The 20,381-nt window shown below is 38.6% G+C and overlaps 1 protein-coding gene across 4 annotated transcripts in view; it reads left to right on the forward strand.

Moving 5' to 3' along the window:
• UPRT (uracil phosphoribosyltransferase homolog) overlaps positions 1-20,381 on the forward strand; it is a 44,720-nt gene that overhangs the window by 10,586 nt on the left and 13,753 nt on the right. For all 4 annotated transcript variants that reach the window (XM_075538610.1, XM_075538609.1, XM_075538608.1 and 1 more), the window contains exons 2-4: positions 4,806-4,848; positions 16,666-16,735; positions 17,853-17,915. In XM_075538610.1, the coding sequence (XP_075394725.1) occupies positions 4,806-4,848; positions 16,666-16,735; positions 17,853-17,915 (176 nt within the window). The remainder of the gene's footprint in view (positions 1-4,805; positions 4,849-16,665; positions 16,736-17,852; positions 17,916-20,381) is intronic.

The raw sequence follows: 20,381 nt of genomic DNA on the forward strand, positions 1-20,381 counted from the left end.
ACCACAAACTAAAGTCACTTCCATCCAGTTGATTCAGACTTACCGAAACCCTGTAAGTCTACCCTCAGAATTGCATGGCATAGAACTCTGACATTAAAATTTGCCCGGGCATCCTAGATTTGTTATTGACTGGATCTGGACAGCTTTGCCCAGCTCCCCCGTACCTGGCCCCTAAGGGAGGTGTGCGTGCTTGACATTTTTTAAGTGATCGCTAATACAGTGAGTGATATTAGGCTTTGATTACAATTATGACTCAGAAGTTTGGATTTAATCATAGTTGGTAAATTCTGCCACATGATAGTTTTAGTACATGGTCTTTACAATCCTCTTCAGAAGGCACATTTATTTCCATTATGTTTATTTGCCTACTACGCTCTTTGTTTCATTGTTTGTATTTTATATACATGCTGAACTGATTCTCCTGGAGAGAAATGTTGCTGAAATACAGATGAAAAATTACCTTTGGGCAAGCATTCTGCTCTTAGAGCAAAATATATGTAATGCCAGTGCTACAGGAGTGGGAATGAGAGCGAATCAGGCTGGGGAAGCCTTGATGTCCATCGTCTTTGTAAGTCTCACTATTCTCATCTCTGAAACGACACCTCTAAAGGTTGTGTGACTGTGGCATGAGATAATGCACCCAAAATGCTTAGTACTTGGCCCCACGGAGGATGCAGGAGGCTTTCAGTGAATTGTGGCTCTGGAAAAGAATGGAGTAATGTATAATAATAGACCCTTGCTTTCATTTACCAGGAGCCCTGGTGCCTCTGTCAGGTAAACATAGCTGTTAATTTATAAACCTTCAAAGAAGAGATTTACAAATAAATCTTTGTAAGCTTGTCATATTATTTTTGTTTAAAAAATTAGGGATTTCAAGTAGATTTTGAATAGCAGTGAACTAAAGAGTAATCATCTAGCAATTTGTGCTGTGGGAATTGGTGTAATAAGCGTCCCAGGGGAGGTTGCCCTCCTGCAGCAAGACAGGGGCTCCCTCCTGAACGCAGTAAAGCCCAGTGAAAAGAGGGAAGACGCTCTCCACTCGGAATCTTAAGTGTTTTAGTATTATAAAAAAATCTCTCTCCCCCTATTTGTACGTCATGTGAATGTTATATTACTACCAATTAGCCTTTTGAAAGAGGACAGTGAGACCGTTTCAGAGGTTACATCTGGGCTTGGGGTTGCAATGAGATGTACTTGTTTTAAAATATATACAACTGTACAACTTCTCTAGACTCGTTAGAGTGTTTTATAAGACAGCTCCATTTAAGTTGGGAGGAGGCAGGTTTGCCAATGTGTGTTAAAATGAAGATTTGGTACCCAGTGTAATTCTAATTATTTTCTTATTTCAGTGCGAAGATAATCCCCCCCCCCCCCCAAAAAAAAGCCTTTGACTTTCACTTTCTGGTTAAAAGTGTGTGACAAATTATATATATATATAGTTTAAAAGATCTTCTCAGATATGGTTAGGTCTGCATTGCTAAGCGTGCCTGGGGTTCATACAAGTTGAAAGTCACTCTGGTTAACATTTAATTAGAAAGAATCCGCTCAATGGCAGTGAGTTTGGTTGGTTTAGGACTACGGGTGCTCGAATATCACTGTCTATTTAAATATTTGATCATTTGGATCTGTTTTGGAGTATTCCAGGGGTGTGTGCTTGTGTTTTTTTTTTTGCTTTGTGATTGCTTTTATGTGGAATTGTTATCAGATGGAATCCCTGGTGGTACAAATGGTTAACGCATTTGGCTGCTAACCGAAAGGCTGAAAGTTCAAGTCTACCAAAAGCTGTCTTGGAAGAAATCTACCTCTGACAAATCAGCCATTGGAAATGCTATACAGCTTTCAACCACATCAGGCATTGGCAATGGCAACTGGTGATCAGAAGATAAATAAAATGTCTTTCTAAACATTGGTTCTAGTAGAAACAATTATTCATGGTTTTAAGGCAAAAGTGAATAGAGTTATGATTTGAATCAAATGAACCTGGGGTCTGGTTTACATGAAAACATGTTTATTAATAAATAACTTAGTATGGGCTTAAAGTAGACACACAGGGAATATGAGCAGCTTGATCACACAAGTAAATATCTGCTTTATGAGATGCTAGGATTAGGAATGCTAAGAATTTAAATGTGACTATGGAAGGCCACTGTGGATTTTTAAAAAATGCAGTCAACTCTGTATTCTAGCTGTGCTTTAGTGTTTTAATTGATTTAAAGTAAACAGTATGGATTTGAAGTCTATCCAAAACAGCAGGAGATAGACTAGTAATTACTGTTGGTAGTGGAATACCTTAGAACAGTGAATGCTTGAGTTGGAAGTTAAATAGATGTCAAGAGATGACAGTTCATATTAGGTTCTCATAGTGTGTGCATCATTTGAATGCAGAGAAGGTGCTTATTATGCAAAGGTTATCAGCTGAGGCTGACAGAGTGAAATAATAGATTTGAACAGCTCCAATCACTGTATGCAAAACAACTTTTCTATGTATACCTACTCCTCATTTATCTACTGTGTTAGGCTGGGTGGACAAGAGAAACAAATCCGGTGAGCCTCATAGATGTGTAAGAAATAGCTTTATATCAAGAAGTAATTATATATCACAAGAAACACCCCAGCCCAGTCCGATTCAAGTCCATAAGTCCAATACTCGTCCATAAGTCCCTCTTCACACAGTTACAAGCAATGATGCCGAATGCTGGAATCTCATCAGCCAGTGATGCAAAGTCTTGTGGATCCAATGGCGGTGGACCCATCTCCAGGGCTCGGGCAGCACTCAGAGTGGCTCGTAGGCAGGAAGGTGAAGGCAGACGGGGAGGTCCCCAGAACCCTCCTTGTGAGAAGGCCAAGCCCACAAGGAGGCACTATCAGGCAGCGATCTGATTGGCAGGTTGAACTCCACCCCACATGCTTTTATATATCTTTAAGTTGACGGGAAATTATGTAACTGCCACATCTCTTCTCTTTCTTTCTGACATTCCACTTTATAACAACAGTTAGGTATCTGGTGATCTGAAATGTAAATCCCTACCTCATTTACAATAAAAAAGTTGACCTGACCCCAAAAAGTATATCAGAGTATTTTGTGTATTGACAGTATACTGCAGGCAGTAACAGATGGTGGGGTGTGAGGCGAGCATACTGCTAGTTGTAATGGTTAAGGTGACATAGCATCATGGCTGGGCTGTAATTCTCAGTGGTTTGACAGTTATGGAATGATGTCATCTGGCAGTTAAATAATACTGTAGTCATCTTCCATTTTGTGGTTGAATGCAGTCATTCCTCTATTTTTGCTTAATGCTGATTTTCGAGTAATGATCTGTTGTTGGTAATGAGCACCTAACTGATAAGTGAGGACAAAGTATAATAAATTCATGTGCAATGGTCAAAATTTTAAAAATATGTATATTCCCAAGCTATATTATTGGATTTTTTTCAAGAAAAAATGTATAGACTTTTCCTCCCTGTTGAAAAGTTGGATTTTAGCTACCTAGATCCTTGATACAGGTCTGACAAACAGCAATGGGCTTCAATATATTTGGGGAATTCACCGCCTTTCACTTCCTTGACAAGCACGTGAGGATTAAGTATAGATATGAAAAGTGCTGGGTCATAGTATAGTCTCATTTGAAAAACCACAGATGGAACAGCACCTGCTTTAAATGTGCTGTGTATTAGGGGTATGTGTGTACGGATGAATTTTTCTGAATGTAGATAACATTTATAAATCCCACAGAACCATATGGCTATTGCTCCATTGTCGTCAGTATTTTATAGAGTCAATATTTATAATATGATAGAACTGGTTACTCAGAAGAAACCTAATGCCACTTGTGTTAGAGACATTTGATTGCTTTCTCAGAGAAACTGAATGCAGCTTGAAAAGTAAGAATGGTGATTAATGGTAAACTGAGAGAATATGTGCTTGCCTCTGCCATTTTGCTATTGTATTTGGGAATGTTTTAAGAATGTTACAGGAACTCAGATGGCGATGTTGAAGTACATAAAATGTAAATCGCTCCTGTCATTCAGATAATTTAGCTTGTGTGGGTAAAGGAGGAAGAATACTACATTTTTACTTATGGAAAAACAAACAAACAAATAAGCAACCTTTTAACATTCCCTTTTTGGCTAGTTAGCAGTTTCTGGGTAGGTGCATCTGGAAATTATTCCTCCAGTACTCCAGCATATGACCCAAAGGGAATATTCAAGAAAAGAGTAGCAATATTTAGCAACCAAGTAATTAGAAAACAGGCAAATGGGGAAAAGTTATCAATAGCTTGAGAAAAGTTTTGGAAATTGAGTTGCTCGTTCTTGAAAATAATGGCAAAGTGGAAGATTTATGTATGTGTTTGTACCCATTCTTATTTTAAAAAGTATTTGTGACAAAATAGATGGGTCACTTTGAAAATATGAGTTTTAGATCAAAGTGAGTAGAGGGGAAGTGTGGGGAGAACCTGGGTTGTTTACTGTAAAGCACCCCTTTACTTTTAACTTTACGCTTGCTTCTGGGGAAGCTTTTTTTAATCTTTGAGTTGAGTGATATGTGGAGGGGCTGCATGATCTTTTCAGTTCTTATATCTTTTTGTTGATGTCAGGGAAGCATGTTCCAATGGTGCTGATCTACTCAATCCATTTAGGTTCTTGTATCCTAGTGAAAAATAGCTGGCCTCAATCATCGTTTGGACATGTAAACTTCCAAGCTCTTAGTATGTAATAGGCTTTAATAGAATTATTACTATTTGTTTTGAATAATATTTTACAGTAAAATTATAATTTAGACTAAAATTTGTGCTACTTTTTTTTAGGACAGCCAGTAGAGGGGACTTCATGTTTTCTGCGGATCGTTTGGTAGGTGGAGGCTTTCCATTTTCATTTCATTGTTGTATCTGATAAAAAGGGCCAAGGGACTTATTTGTTCAAGAACATTCTGAAAGTGAGAAGGTTTGTAACAAGTAACTAACATTTTGCTAAGCTTCTGAGGTATTATTTCCACTGTTTACTAAACCTCTGTGCCAATCTTTTTCACCCCAAACCATTGTTCACAAACTCATTCCCTGTAAGTCTTAGATACCACTACTTTCCAAATGGATCTTGGAAACCTGGTCCTCAGCAACCCTTAACTGCCTCATCTTAGGGCAATGAAGTGATGGATTCATTGAAGGAAAAGCAAGAACGTAAGGAGACTTGATGTTAACCCTTATAATATCCAACCAAGACATAAAAGTTAATATTTATATATTTGTAGTTTATATGTAGGAATGTTTGTATTGCTCATTCTTTTCTATACTATCTTCACATATGATATAATCAGTTTCATTGCCTGTACTTCATGCAGGGACTCCGTATTAAAATTGACCAAGCCCAGTTCTGTTTAACAAGTATAATCTCAGAAAATTTTAAGCCAGATTGATAAGTACCATGTTTCCTTCTTTTGTTTCTTTCTAAACTTTACGTTCTTCCACTCATCTGTCACTGTGTCCTTCTGTTATGGCTTATGTGTTGCTGTGCTGCTGGAAGTTATGCCACCAGTATTTCAAATACTAGCAGGGTCACCAATGGCAAACGGGTATCAGCTCAACTTCAGACTGAGAACAGACTGAGGAGAAGGCATATGCTGCCCACTTCTGAAATACTAGTCACTGAAAACTTTATAGGTAGCGGTAGAACATTATCTTACACAGTGTCAGAAGATATGCTCCCCACAGGGCCCACATGGAAGAAGCAGACCAGTCTGTGTGATCACGAGGTACAACAGGGTAAGGTTTCAGGCATCAGAAAACCCCAAACAATCATATTGATGTGAACAAGGGGTCTGGAGTGGAGACCCAAAACCCATCTGCAGACAGTTGGACATCCCCTCACAGAAGGGTCACAAGGAAGGGACTACCCAGCCAGGGTATGGTATAGCACTGATGAAATATACAATATTTCTGTAGTTCTTTAATGCTTCTCCCCACCTTCCCCCTAACTATCATGACCCCCAGTTCTACCCTACAAATCTGGCTGGACTGGAGTATGTACACTGGTACAGAAAAAAATCTCTGAACACACTGAATCCAAGACAGATAACCCCCTCAGGAACAATAATGGGTATAGCGATACCATTAGGGTAGGGGGAAGGTAGGTGGGGAGAAGGAGGAACCGATCACAATGATGGACGTATAATATTCCCCCACCCCAGAGGGGGACAAACAACAGAAATGTGGGTGAAGGGAGACAGCCGACAGTATAAGATATGAAAATAATAATTATAATTTATCAAGGGTGAGAGGGTGTGAGAGGGAGGGTAAAAAGAGAAGCTGATACCAAGGGTTCAAGTAAAAAGAAAATGTTTTGAAAATGATGATGGCAACCTATGTACAAACATACTTGATACAATTGATGTATGGATAGTTATAAGAGGCCCCAATAAAAGTTTTATATATATATAGTAAGCTCCAGGTTGGTGGTACTTAAAATACAACTGTGGAAGAACTGCTTCCTCAAAGTAGCATTGACCTTAATGTTGTGGATGGAGCGAGCCTTTCAGGACCTTCATTTGCTGATGTGGCAACAGTCAAAATGAGGAAAAACATCTGCAAGCATCCTTTAATAATCAGAATTTGCAATGTACAAACTGAAGAAATGATAGAATAAAGGAGCTGAACAGAAAATTTCCAAGGGCAGTTCAAGAAGGCCAATTATTGTAATGAAATATGTAAAGACCTGGAGTTGGAGAGTCAAAAAGGAAGAACAAATTCAGCATATCTCAAGTTGAACAAAGTGAAGGAAAAATTCAGTCTTTGAGTTACAATATTGAAAGAAAATGGAAGAAGTACAAGAGTAACTGTACCAAAAATTATTACCGTATATACTCGTGTATAAGCAGAGTTTTTCAGCATAAAAAATGTGCTGAAAAACTGGGGTTCGTCTTATACATGGGTCGGCGGTACCCCAGCGAGGTGTAACATCTCACGGGTGATTGCTGTTCCTCCACTGTTCATTGAAAGCCCCACTGACACTGCAGGGCTTTGAATGTTTGTTTACTCACATCTAACCAATCAGAGCCGTCCTATGATGTGGACGGCTCCAATTCACAGAAGCATCCGTAGTGATTCACTTACGCCGGCAGCTGAACTGGTAAGGATGTGTCTGGGGCTGCGCTCCGTCTCTCCCCTCTGGTCTCTGTGTTAATTCACATCCTGCATTTCGCACCCTAGGCTTATACTCGAGTCAATCAGTTTTTCTGGTTTCCCAGGTAATAATTGGGTACTTCGGCTTATACTCGGGTCGGCTTATATTCGAGTATATTGGTAGTTGATATTTGATCATTTCAAATGGTACTATATGATCAAGTACTGATTGTACTGAAGGGCAAGCTGCACTGAAGGCATTGCTAAAAGCAGGCCTCCCATAACTGACAGAACACCAATTGAAATGTTCTGACGGATGCAGCAGCAGACACACTCACTAGTCTATGCCAGGAACTTGGGAAGACTGCAACCTGGCCAACCAAGTGGAAGAGATCGGTATTTGTGACCATTCCAAAGAAAGGTGACCCAGCAGAATATGGAAATCATCATACAATGAGATTCGTATCACATGCAAGTAAAATTTTGCTGAAGATAATTTTTTTAATGGGGACAGTAGTACATCAACAGAGAGATGCCAGAAATCAAGCTGCATTCAGAAGACATGACATAAGGGATATCATTGTCAGCATCAGATGGATCTTGCTGAATGCAGAGAACACCAGAAAGATGTTTCCTTGTGTGTTATTGACTATGCAAAGGCATTTTACTGTGCAGATCATAATAATTGTGGGCAGCATTTCAAAGAATAGGAATTCCAGAACACTTAGAGGCAGTGGAATGAACAGAGCAAGGGAACAGTGTGGTTTGCAATTAGAAAAGGTGTACAACAAGGTTGTATCCTTTCACCATGCTTATTCAGTCTGTATGCCAAGCAAATACGTTGAGAACCTGACTACATGAAGGAGAACACAGCATCAGGATTGGAGAAAGGCTTTGTAACAACTTGATATGCAGATGACACAACTTTGCTTGCTGAAATCATAGAGGACTTAAAGGACTTGCTGATGAAGGTCAATGATTAGCATCTTAAGTGTAAATTTCACTGTAGTGTGAAGAAAACAAACATCCTTACAACTAGGCCAGAGGAACCATCAAAGTAAATGGAGAATAGACAGAATTTGTCAAGGCTTTCATTGGGGGGGGGGGCGAACAGTCAACACTTATGGAAGTAGTAGTCAAGAACTCAAACAAACATTGGGCAGATCTGCAGCACAAGTCCTCTTTGAAATGTTAAAAAGCAAATACCCAAAGCCATGGTATTTCCAGTTACCTCATATGCATGTGAAAGTTGGACAGAGAATCAGGAAGACAGAAGAATGGATGCATTGGAATCGTGGCTTTGGTGAAGAATATCAAAAGTAGCACGAACTACCAGAAGAACAAACAAATCTCTCTTGAGAGAAGTACAGCCAGAATGCTCCTTACAAGCGGGGTTAGTGAGACTTTTCCCATACTTTGGACTTGTGGACCTGGGTATTCTGATAAAAAAAGAGTAGTCCCTATGCTTGGTGAAGTCCAGGATCAGAGAAAAAGAGAATGGTACAGTATCAGGTAGTATTTGTTCTGTTGTACATAGGGTCACTATTAGTCGGAACCAAGGCATTCAACAACAGCAGCAGCAACACATGCTACATGCTTAAAATGAGGTTGCCACATTTCCTGCTGAAATTATTGGTTTCATTCACTTATGACATATGTACCAAAGTCATGTATTTCTACTTCATTAAGGTGGACTCTACTCTGGAGAGGCAGCTCTTCCCCAGTCTTACTTTGAATACCTTCGAACCTGAGGGACTCATCTTCTGGTACTATGTTAGACAGAGTAGTACATAAGATTTTCTGTGGCTATTTTTCGGAGTTGACCTTTTATTCTTCTACCTAGTCTTTCTTAGTGTTGCAACTCTGTTGAAACCTATGCACCATGGGCAGCCCTGCTGGCATTTAAAGTAGCAGTGGCATAGCAACATGCAAGCTACCACAGTACAACAACTGACAAATGACTAGTGAAAGAGCAGTCTCCTCAAAGTACAGTTGAGCTCAATGATATAGATGAAACAGAGCTTTCTTGACCTTTATTGTTGAAAGAAATACTTGTATCTATCCATTGATAATTAGAATGCAGAAGGTACAAAGAATGAGAATTGGAAGTTGGGAAAATGGAATGCAAAAGATTGAGAAATTATCTAGACAGTGAGCTGAAAAGGACTGGTAATGGCCATTTGAATCAGATAATCAGATGGCCTATTGTCTCTGGAATGACAAATTGAAGAAGAATGTCATCACATTCACCATAAAAAGAATATTTCTAGATCTATTCTGAAGTACAACACTGTCAGTGATAGGATAATATTCAAACATCTACAAGGAATTTACAAACCAACCACTAATGTCAAAGATGAGGAAATTTAAGAATTTTACCAACTTCCATAGTATGAAATCGATCTAACATGCAATCAGGATGCATCAATTGGTGACTGGAATGCGAAAGTTATTAAAGAAGCATCAGTTGTTCGAAAATATGGCTATGGTGAAAGAAACTACACCAGAAACCAAATGATAATACTTTGCAAGACTAGTAACTTACTTATTGCTACTACATTTTTTTCAATAAAATTGTGATGATTACATGTAGGGTCTGCACACATAGAATACACAGGAATCAAGTTGACTACAAGTATAGAAAAAAGTGATGGAGAAGTTCAATATCATTGGTCTGCACAAGGCCAGAGCTGACTTCAGAACAGACCATCAATTGCTTATATGTAAGTTCAAATCGAAGCTGAAGAACAAACATTAAGACAAGCCCATGAAGGATCTATGAGTGCCCTCCTCCCTGGGGGATGGACAACAAAAAAGGGGGTGAAGGGAGACGTCGGACAGGGCAAGATATGACAAAATAATGATTTATAAATTATCAAGGGCTCATGAGGGAGGGGCGAGCAGGGAGGGAGGGGAAAAACAGAGGACCTGATGCAAAGGGCTTAAGTGGAGAGCAAATGCTTTGAAAATGATGAGGGCAAAGAATGTACATATGTGCTTTACACAATTGATGTATGTATGGATTGTGATAAGAGTTGTATGAGCCCCAAATAAAATGTTTTTTTAAAAGGCAAGTCCATTAAAGCCAAAATATGACCTTGGATATATTCCAACGGAATGTATAGGCTAAGAATAGATTTGATACATTGACTACTGATGACAGAAGATCAGATGAGTTGTGGAATGACGTTAAAGACATCATACATGAAGAAACTAAAAGGTCATATAAAAGGTACAAAAGAAAGAAAAGACTAAAACAGATGTCAGGAGTGACTCCAAAGCTTCCTCTACTATGTAAGGAAACTAAAGTGAAAGGGAAAACATGAACTAAGAGTTGGGCAGAATATTTAAAGGGGCAGCTTGAGAGCAAACAGAGTAAATATTATAATGGAATGTTTAAAGGCTTGGAGTTAGAAAACCAAAAGTAAAGATTATACTCAGCATTTCTCAAGTTGAAAAAACTGAAGAAAAAATTGAAACCTCAAGTGGCAATAATGAAAAATTCTTTGGATTAAATGTTTTTTAAACTTTTAAAAACGATTTCTTTTTTATCATTTTATTGGGGGCCCATACAACTCTTATCACAATCCATTCATATATCCATTGTGTCAAGCACATTTGTACATTTTTTGCCATCATCATTCTCAAAACATTTGCTTTTTACCTGAGCCCTTGGTATCAGCTCCTCATTTTTTCCCATCCCTCCCCATTTCCCCCTCTCTCATGAACCCTTGATAATTTATAAATTATTGTTTTGTTATATCCCTTTCCTAACCTTCTGAACTTCGTCATTAGGTAAAGGTTGCCCTTTTGATTTTAAATGGTTGATTATTCTTTCATGTTTGTTTTTAGTTGATTATTCTAGGGCGGTATTGTTCCCCTTATAGATCTGTCTATTGTTTGGCTAAACATTGAGTCCTGGGAGTGAGTTAATTTGTAGAACTGAAGGGTGACTTGGGCCATAGTTTCCAGGGATCCACCAGTCTATCCAACCAATAAGTTTGTTTAATTTTTATGATTTTGAGTTTTGTTCCAAGTTCTGTTGTCCTTCTATTACAGGACCTTCTAACGTGATCCCTTTCAGAGCAGTTGTTAGTGATCACCAGACACCATGAAATTCTTCTATCTAGTCTCAAAGTCATAGAGATTAATATTAACATGTTCCATTAGTCCATTTGACTAATTATTTTATGTGTATGAGCAAACATTCAATGACACAGAAAACATCAACAGAAGATAATAAGAGTATAAAGAGTTGTTGTACCCTATGAATTGGTTGCTATTTAACTGTTTAGGAGGTGGCATATGATCATGAAGGAAAAAGTTCAAGTTGCAATGAAGGCAAGACTAGTGAAAAACAAGACTCCAGGAGTTGATAGACTAACAATTGAAATGCTTTATCAGGTGGATGCAGTGTTTGAGGTGTTTTATGCCAAGAATTGGAAAGAGAGCTACCTGGCTAACCAACTAGAAGAGATTCTTTTGAGTGTCCATTCTAAACAAAAATGATCTAATAGAATATGGGAATTTTCCAACAAGATTCATGTCACACAAAGACAAACTTTTTGTAAAGATACCTTGAAAATGATTGCTTTAGTACACTGATAAGGAACTGCAAGAAATTCAAGCTGAATTCAGAAGAAGACATAGAATGAGGAATAACACTGCTGCTAGATCTTGGCAGAATGCCGAGAATCCCAGAAAGATGTTTACCTGTGTGTTATTGAGGCATTTGACTGCCTACATCATAAGAAATTATGGTTAACACTGTGAAGAGTGGAAATTCCATAGCAGCTGTGTTCATGCACAACTTGTACATGGAGACAGTCATTTAAACAGAACAAGATCATGAAAAGGTTGTATCCTATCCTCAAAATTATTTAATCTGTATGCTGAACTGATACTTCAAGAAGCTGGCCTAGATGAAGAAAAATGCAGCATCAGGATTGGCAGAAGATTCATTAACATGTAAATAACATGACCTTGCTTACTGAAAATACAGAGAACTTGAATCATTTACTGGTGAAGATCAAAGACTACAGCCTTCATGATGAATTATACTTCAACATAAAGCCTCACACATGGACCAAGAAACAATCGCATAATAAAATAGAAAAGACTAAAGTTGTCAAAGATTTCATTTTACTTGGATCTATAATCAATGCCCCTGGAAGTAGCATTTAGGGAATTAAATGACTTATTACGTTGGCACTCCTGCTGCAGAAGATTTCTTTAAAGTGTCAAAGGGTAAAGATGTCCCTTTGAGTACTGATGTATGTCAGATCCAAGCCATAACTCACTGCCATCAAGTTGATGCTGACTTATAGTGACCCTATAGGACAGGGTAGAACTGCCCCTGTGAGATTCTGAGACTGTAACTTTTTAGAGGAGTAGAAAGCCCCATCTTTGTCCTGGAACCCCAGCTGTAGTATTTTTAATCACCTCATATACATGTGAATGCTGTACAATAAATAATGAAACCAAAAGAAGAATGATGTGTTTGAATTGTGTTTATGGAGAATATTGAACTTACCGTAGACTGCCAGAAGAATGTCTTGAAAGAATTATATCCAGAATGAGTCAATGAAAACGAGAATGGTAAGACTTGAAAGGAGTGAGTCCTCGGGGAAGGACATCATGCTTGTTAAAGTAACAGGTCAACCGAAAAGAGGAAAGCCTTCCATAAGATGGATTGACACAGTAGCTGCAACAGTGGGCTCAAATATTGGAACAGATGTGGGAATGGTACAAGGCATGGTAGAATTTCATTCTCTTGTACATAGGATTGATATGAATCATAACTAGCTTGCCAACACCTGACAATATGCGTGTCCAACACCATGCTAGGCTGTGTTCATGGGGAGGTGAGGCTGCAGTAAAGTATATAAACATATTTCAGGGTTGTGTGGAGCATAAAATCTATATATTATTGCTAGCATTTGGTATTTGGTTTGGGAAAGAAATATGTTTTTAATATCTCAGGTATAGTCAGATTGTAGGATATAGGTTATTAATGGGTATGTGGGAAAATTATCATTTAGCTTTTAGTTGGAGAATTTATTCCAAAAAGTATAGACAATGCCTATTCTACTTTTGCCTAAAATCCTTGTTACACACACCAGTTTATTTAAAATTATTTGAGTTTCTGGAGTCAGTAGTAAACCCTGGATTTTACCATGATAAATGTAGTTGGCATTGTTGATGTAATAGTTGGGTCATTCGCTTTTTATGCTTTTATGAAATAAAAGGAACAGATTGAAGGAGGAAGGAACTTGTGTCTTAATAGGTTCTGGAAAGTCTTGGTGGCTACTGGTAGAAAATGTATCCTCTTACTTTTGTTTTCCATGTTGCCCATTTTTCTATAGAAATTAGAAATTAAGTTCAAATTATTACAAAATGCTTCAGTGAAAGAGCAACTGTGATATTAGGGGCCTAGATCATGCTTTGGTGGACACATTGCTTATTTGCACGTCTCTGTTCTCTGAGGATTCTCACGTTTACTGGGGAGACCGAGTGGACAGTCTGTTGTGGTCGTAGAAACCTAGAGCTCTTTGGGTTTCCAGTGTTGAGGATTTTTAGAGCACTGTCTCATCTAACACAAGAATCCCATTATAAATGACATTCAGTCTATCCTGGATTTGCCAGGCTTGGTTTCCCTGGCCCTCACTCACTCTTTTTCTGTTTTTATGTTTTCCTATAAATCTACACACATTGTTATTTCTGTCTCAGGGTTGCAGGGAATGGAGTGGGACTAAAAACTTTTATAATAATATGCTTAGGTGGAGGAGGAATAAACTCTTAAAAGAAAGTAATTCTCTTTTACCCTTGCATTTTGTTCATAAGAGATATATATGAGGGATACCCTTACCCCCAAAAAAATGGGAAATAGCTCTACCGAGCAGAGCTTTCTTAATATGCATTTTTCCCACTAGGTGAGCTTTGCGCCACTAGCTCTGAGTTATTGTACCCAGTGGCATTGTCTGGGAAGGTTCTCTCTGGTCATAGTGACTTTTTTTGGGGGTAAAAACAGTTTTGCTTGAACCTCGTTTTTTGTGATGGTTGATTTTAGAGAACAAACAGCATGTAGCTGTGAAATTTTGTTTCCTGCTCAGGAAAAATGCCATAGAAACTGTCGTGATGTTGAACACAACTTACAAGGACAGCGGTATGGGAAAAACTCAAGTGTATGAGTGGTTTTCTCATTTCAAAAATGGTGAAATGTCAATTGATGACAAACCTCGTTCTGAATGTCTAGTCAACTTCCCAAATGGATGAAAATGTCAACTCGTAGTACTCATTCCACCACTGTTAATCAAGCTTTCTAGTTAGAGGTTCTGAAAGGATTGCATCACAGTGTGTGACAAAAAGGCCTGATCTGTGGCAGACAAGGGACTGGTTTTACCACCAAGACAATGCACCTGCTCACACAGCCATCTCAGTGCACCAGTTTTTGGCAAAAAACAGCATGCCTCTCTTGCTCCAGGCGCCTTACTCACCTGACCTCACTCTGGCTGACTTCTTTTTGTTTCCTCCAATGAAGAGGGCATGAAAGGACAGCAATTTGATGGTGTAGAAAAGGTGAAGAAAAAAAAATGTGGAGGTGCTGTCAACCGTCCAAACAGATCAGCTTGAAAAATGTTTCCAAGAATGGAATAGCAGATTTGACAAATGTATTAAGTGTAATGGAGAGCCCTTTGAAGGTGATAAGGTTGTTTTGTTAAAAAAAAATTAAATACATTGCTTTGAAAAAATTCTGGGTTTTTTTGGAGGGTGGGGGTACCTACTCGTATATCTCCACAGAAGATGGTGGCTAAAGTCAGGTGTGTGCATGTGTGTGCACACACAATATTTATGAGGTTAGTGGGCTCTCTATAAGCTGCTGCAGACTAACAGAATATCAGTCTAGTTACCATTGATCCTTTTTAATTGCAGCAAAGAGTTGTGTTGTGATAACAGTCAAATAATATAGCATAGAGCCTGGCAATGTTCCTTTCTGTTCCTGATCAATAATGAAAGATTAATTGAGGGAAATATACATTACATTGTAGTAGACCCTGGTTGCATATGGAAATACCACATCTTGTTTTCAGAAGCTGTTCTGAGTGATTCTTTACTCTGTACTCATTACTCATGATTATTGGGAACCTCTTCTTTAACTGAGAAGCCTAAATGTATTTGACCGGGTCCTTCTTAAAGCTCAGGAAGTTGATTTCACCTGTCCACTAATTTAAGCAGGAAGTTTGGGGCTTTATATTGTCATGATTCTTTTTTAGGCGACCTGATGGCACAGTGGTCAAGTGCTATGATGTGAAAAAAAAAAAGTTGGCAATTCAAACCCACGTCCTTGAGGAAAAAAAATGATACGGTAGTTTGTTTCTACCAAGATTTACAGTCTTGGAAATCTTATGGGGCAGTTCTACCCTATCCTATAGGGTAGCTATGAGTTGGAATAGATTCTGTGTCAGTGATTTATTTATTGTTTTTTTGTTTGTTCTTTTATTGTAAATAATTCAGCTTAGCAACTTCAAAGGTATTGAACAGGCCCAAGCAGTTACCAATGGACCCTACTTCCAGAGTAACCAGTAATATATACAGGTACCCAGGGATATATACAGGACCTAAGGGTACTTGTAATGACTCTTGACATTGGTAATTTGGCATTTCTCATAATGTAGCCTAAATCAGGGATCAATAAACTGCAGTTCTTGAGCCATAAGTAAGTACATGTGCCCCTGAAGTAAAATTGAAAAATTTAAGGGTTATTATTTAGATAATGGTGATTTCACTTGTATGTAAAATATATGTATTTATGGATCTTGAATAATTAATTTTTTAGTGGTTGGTCAGGGACATGATTGACTCTTCCATCTCAAACGTTTGCCGACCCCTGGCCTATAGATTTATAGGATCACAAAGGAACAATTATGAGGATGGCATAGAACCTGGCAGTGTTTCATTCTGTTGCACATAAGAGTTGCTAGGGATTAGAACTGACTCAATGGCAACTAACACCAACAATAGGTTCCCAAACTTAGTTTGACCTATTGCCTCCTTTTCAGAAAAGAAAGAAAAAAGCACTCAACGCCCCCTGGGAAAACATTTGTACTGTAGCCCCCAATCCAGGATAAATGTAGGTGTCTTTTTATGTAGCCCCACTGGATCATTCATACGGTCACTATGAGTCAGAATTGACTTGATGGCAGTGAGTTGCTCTTGGTTTGGGGATCATTGTAGCACACACACACCACCCTGACAGTGTTGTTCACTTTGGGAAACACGGACCTAGATGAACTAAATGAAGATCAGAAAGTATATTTCAATATGTTGGTGGCTTTCATGTGCTTAAAAGGATATGGATACCTAGTAGCAAGCAGCCTGGCAACTGGAGAATCCTTGCCTCACTAATGATAAGGACCCACTTCCTACCTTCAAAAGCTAATAAAGTGTTCCTTGGTGTTCTACTGATTCTCTATCTAGTGTTTGTTCCATGAGACTTATAGCTAACAATAGGTTCACATCCGGTTCTTAACTTAGTCTCTCTTTGATTCTCTAGATCAGACTTGTTGTGGAAGAGGGATTGAATCAGCTGCCTTATAAAGAATGCATGGTGACTACTCCAACAGGTAAACAGAACTGTTACAATTCTGAAATGGACTTAGGGGGAAAGGAGCAAAAAGCAGTCTGATTGCAAATCAGCATGCATGAGGAGCTGATACCAAGGGCTCATGTAGAAAGCAAGTGTTTTGAGAAGGATGATGGCAACAAATGTACAAAAGTGCCCGACACAATGGATGGATGGATTGTGATAAGCACTGTGCGAATCCCCAATAAAAATTTTTTAAAAAATAATGAAAAAATTACCATGCAAAATGCGCAGTCTAGGTGAGGCTTTTCTTAATAAACTTGGAAACATTATGTCAGTGACTTTTGTTGATGGTTTTCTTGTAAGTTCAAGTTAAATGCTAATAAATATTCTTCAGCATACAGAATCGGTTAGTGGGATCAGAGGTAAGAATTGCTGGCAGCTTATTTTCACCTCTGCAGGGAAACAGTTGTGTTACTAAATGTTTTGAATTGAAACTCTAGGTAAAAATATGAGACTGAAAACAAACCTAACAAAACAAAAAGCAATACAAATTTGAGATGAGGCTTTGTTTTACTCTTTAAAAGAAAGCAGCCAAAGTTTGGAAGTTCTGGTTTGGTCTCTAGTTGCAAAAATGGAAAGTTGTTCTATTCTAGGAGTTGCTTTACGAAAATAGAGAGATGAGCTTGTTGCATCGTGATTGCAACAAATTCACAATGGGACGGAAGTGTGAGCAGAACTTCGTTACTGACTTTAGCCTCTCCTCTACGTTTAAGGAAGAATCAAGGCTCATAGAAAGGAATAAAATGAGGAAGCTCTCTACTGTTAGGCTCCATTTTGAATTCATGGGATGTCTAGTATTCTCTGAGTACAGTGATTTTCCTCTGAATCCAACTTGAGAAATGTGTATGAATATCATGCTACAAGAACGATTTTTCTTTGATAAACCCCCTTTTTTACAATGATCTCCACCAGTTTTGATGAAGAATTAAGAAATGACTATGGAAAAGCATGATTAATTTCATTACGTCCATAGTGCATCTGGAGAAGAGTTGCCCTGAACCTATCTGATTTAAATTATAGTCACCTTATAAAGTAAGTAGGATGCTTCACTGATGAAAGATAAAATTTTAATCCCCTCCCCCCCTCCCTAACAGGGTACAAGTATGAAGGAGTGAAATTTGAGAAGGGAAATTGTGGTGTCAGCATAATGAGAAGTGGTAAGTTTGCATGTGTGGGATTATTTTTTCTTTTCATGCACAAAACCAGTTGCTGTTTTTGAGACGGAAAGTAGGCTTGGCTGTCTTAATTCGAGCCAACTTAAGCTTCAATCTCACCACCTATATTGTCTCTTCTTCTGGTGCCTTCGGGTCCTGATTGATGTGTTGCTGAGTTTGGCTAATTTTAGCTGGAGAGCATCGTCCCTAATGGCATGCACTCAGGGACAGGCCAACTTTAAAAGAGATTGATGGGAGGGTGCTCTGGAAAAACTTAATTCTTTTAAAAAACATATAAATATTCCATTTATCTCTTCTGGCTATGAACAGTTGATTGCCTCAAGTAAATCAGGAGGTGTTTTGCTTTGTTTTGTTTGTAAGAGGCATCTCTTAAGCAATGACAGAGTGTTCAACCTTTAAAATTTTGAATGGAGACGAACTTTTCACTCAGGACAATGTTTTCAAGGGTCAGTTTGTTCCTTAAAGGCTAATTTTCACAAAATGCAGCCCTAGCGTATCTAGATCACTTGGTGTGAGTGATGCACAGACAGAGTTATTTTTAATACTAATAGTTTTTGGTGATTTTCATATATGGCAATTCTTCTGTAAGTATGATTACAAAAACCCTTATTAAACAAAAATACCAAAACATGAAGTGATTGTTGATATAGCTTCCGTCTAGGTCTATACAAGGAGCCTTGGTGGCATAGTGCATTAAGAATTGGACTGCTAGCTGCAAGGTCAGCATTTCAAACCTACTTGCTGTCCATTGGAAGAAAGATGAGGTTTCTGTTCCTGTAAAGATTTACAGCCTCAGAAATTCAAAAGGGACTGTTCTATTTTGCCATATAGGGTCACTATAGGATGATTCGTAACCTATTTGCTAAAGTCACTCATTTGATTTTTGTTAAAGCAGAACTAGAACCTGATGAGAGTGAGTGGTTTTGGTTTTGGAGGTCTACAAGGGGGTACACCACCAAAGAAAATTGGAATCTCCCCCTCACAGTTATGTATTTAAATTTATTTCCCAAACAACTTTATCACCTTCAAAGGACTCTCCATTATATCCAATACATTTGTCAAATCTGTAATTCCATTCTTGAAAACATTTTCCAAACTCATCTATTTGGATGGCTGACAGCACCTCCCACATTTTTTCTTCACCTTTTCTACACCATCAAATTGCTGTCCTTTCATGCCCTCTTCATTGGAGGAAACAAAAAGAAGTCAGCCAGAGTGAGGTCAGGTGAGTAAGGTGCCTGGGGCAAGAGAGGCATGCTGTTTGTTTTTTGTTTTTGACAAAAACTGGTGCACTGAGATGGCTGCGTGAGCAGGTGCATTGTCTTGGTGGTAAAACCAGTCCCTTGTCTGCCACAGACCAGGCCTTTTTGTCACACACTGTGATGCAATCCTTTCAGAACCTCTAACTAGAAAGCTTGATTAACAGTGGTGGAATGAGTACTACGAGTTGACATTTTCATCCATTTGGGAAGTTGACAAGACATCCAGAACGAGGTTTGTCATCAATTGACATTTCACCATTTTTGAAATGAAAAAACCATTCATACACTTGACTTTTGCCCCACAGTCCTGTCCTGTAAGCTGTGTTCAACACCGCAAGTTTCTGTGGCATTTTTTCTGAGCAGGAAACAAAATTTTATAGCTGTACGGTGTTTTCCTAAAGCATCCATCACAAAACACGATGTTTGAGTGAAACTGGCTTTGCAAAAAAAAATCACTGTGACCAAAGAGAACCTTCCCAGGTGATGCCACAGGGTGCACTAATTTAGAGCGAGTTGCATGATGCTCGCCTGGTATGAAAAATGCATACTACGAAAACTCTGCTCTGCCCAGTGCAATTCTAGGGTTTCTTTGGTACCCCCACATATACAATTCTGAATCTCTAACCCTTCCCCCCAAAGAATTCTGTGCTCTTTGATTTACATCATGTCAAAATGACAGTTTTAGCATCTTTGAGATACTCAGATTATGTTCCTTGTAAATGTTCTTTGAGTTTGGGGAACAAAAAAGAAGTTTTAAGGGGCAAGATCAGGACCGTAAATTCAAAAGTGTAAAGTAAGTTTTCTTAGTGAAATTTTAATAGGGCAGCCCTTGCTGCCCTTGAAGAATGAGCAAGTGCTTTGGGTGGGAAAATTCCATGGCACACCTTTCCTGGCCTTTTTTTCACCAATGAAGTTTTCCATTTTACTAATGCTTCGTAGTAAACCTTTGTGATTTTCTTTGAGAAAAATCTATCACAATTACCCATTTAGAATCCCCCCCCACACACACACACAAATTAGTTGCCATAACCTTCTGATGCAATTGCTTTTCCTTGAATTCAACTAGCCAGCAGATTCCCTCTGTCATAGATTGAATTGTGTCTCCCCAGCATTTGTGTCAACTTGACAAGGCCATGATTCTTAGTGGTTCGGCAGTTAGGTAATGATGTGATCTAGCGTTTATATG

This window comes from Tenrec ecaudatus, chromosome X (genome assembly GCF_050624435.1).
Source record: "Tenrec ecaudatus isolate mTenEca1 chromosome X, mTenEca1.hap1, whole genome shotgun sequence".
In the NCBI taxonomy this organism is placed as follows: Eukaryota; Metazoa; Chordata; class Mammalia; order Afrosoricida; family Tenrecidae; genus Tenrec; species Tenrec ecaudatus.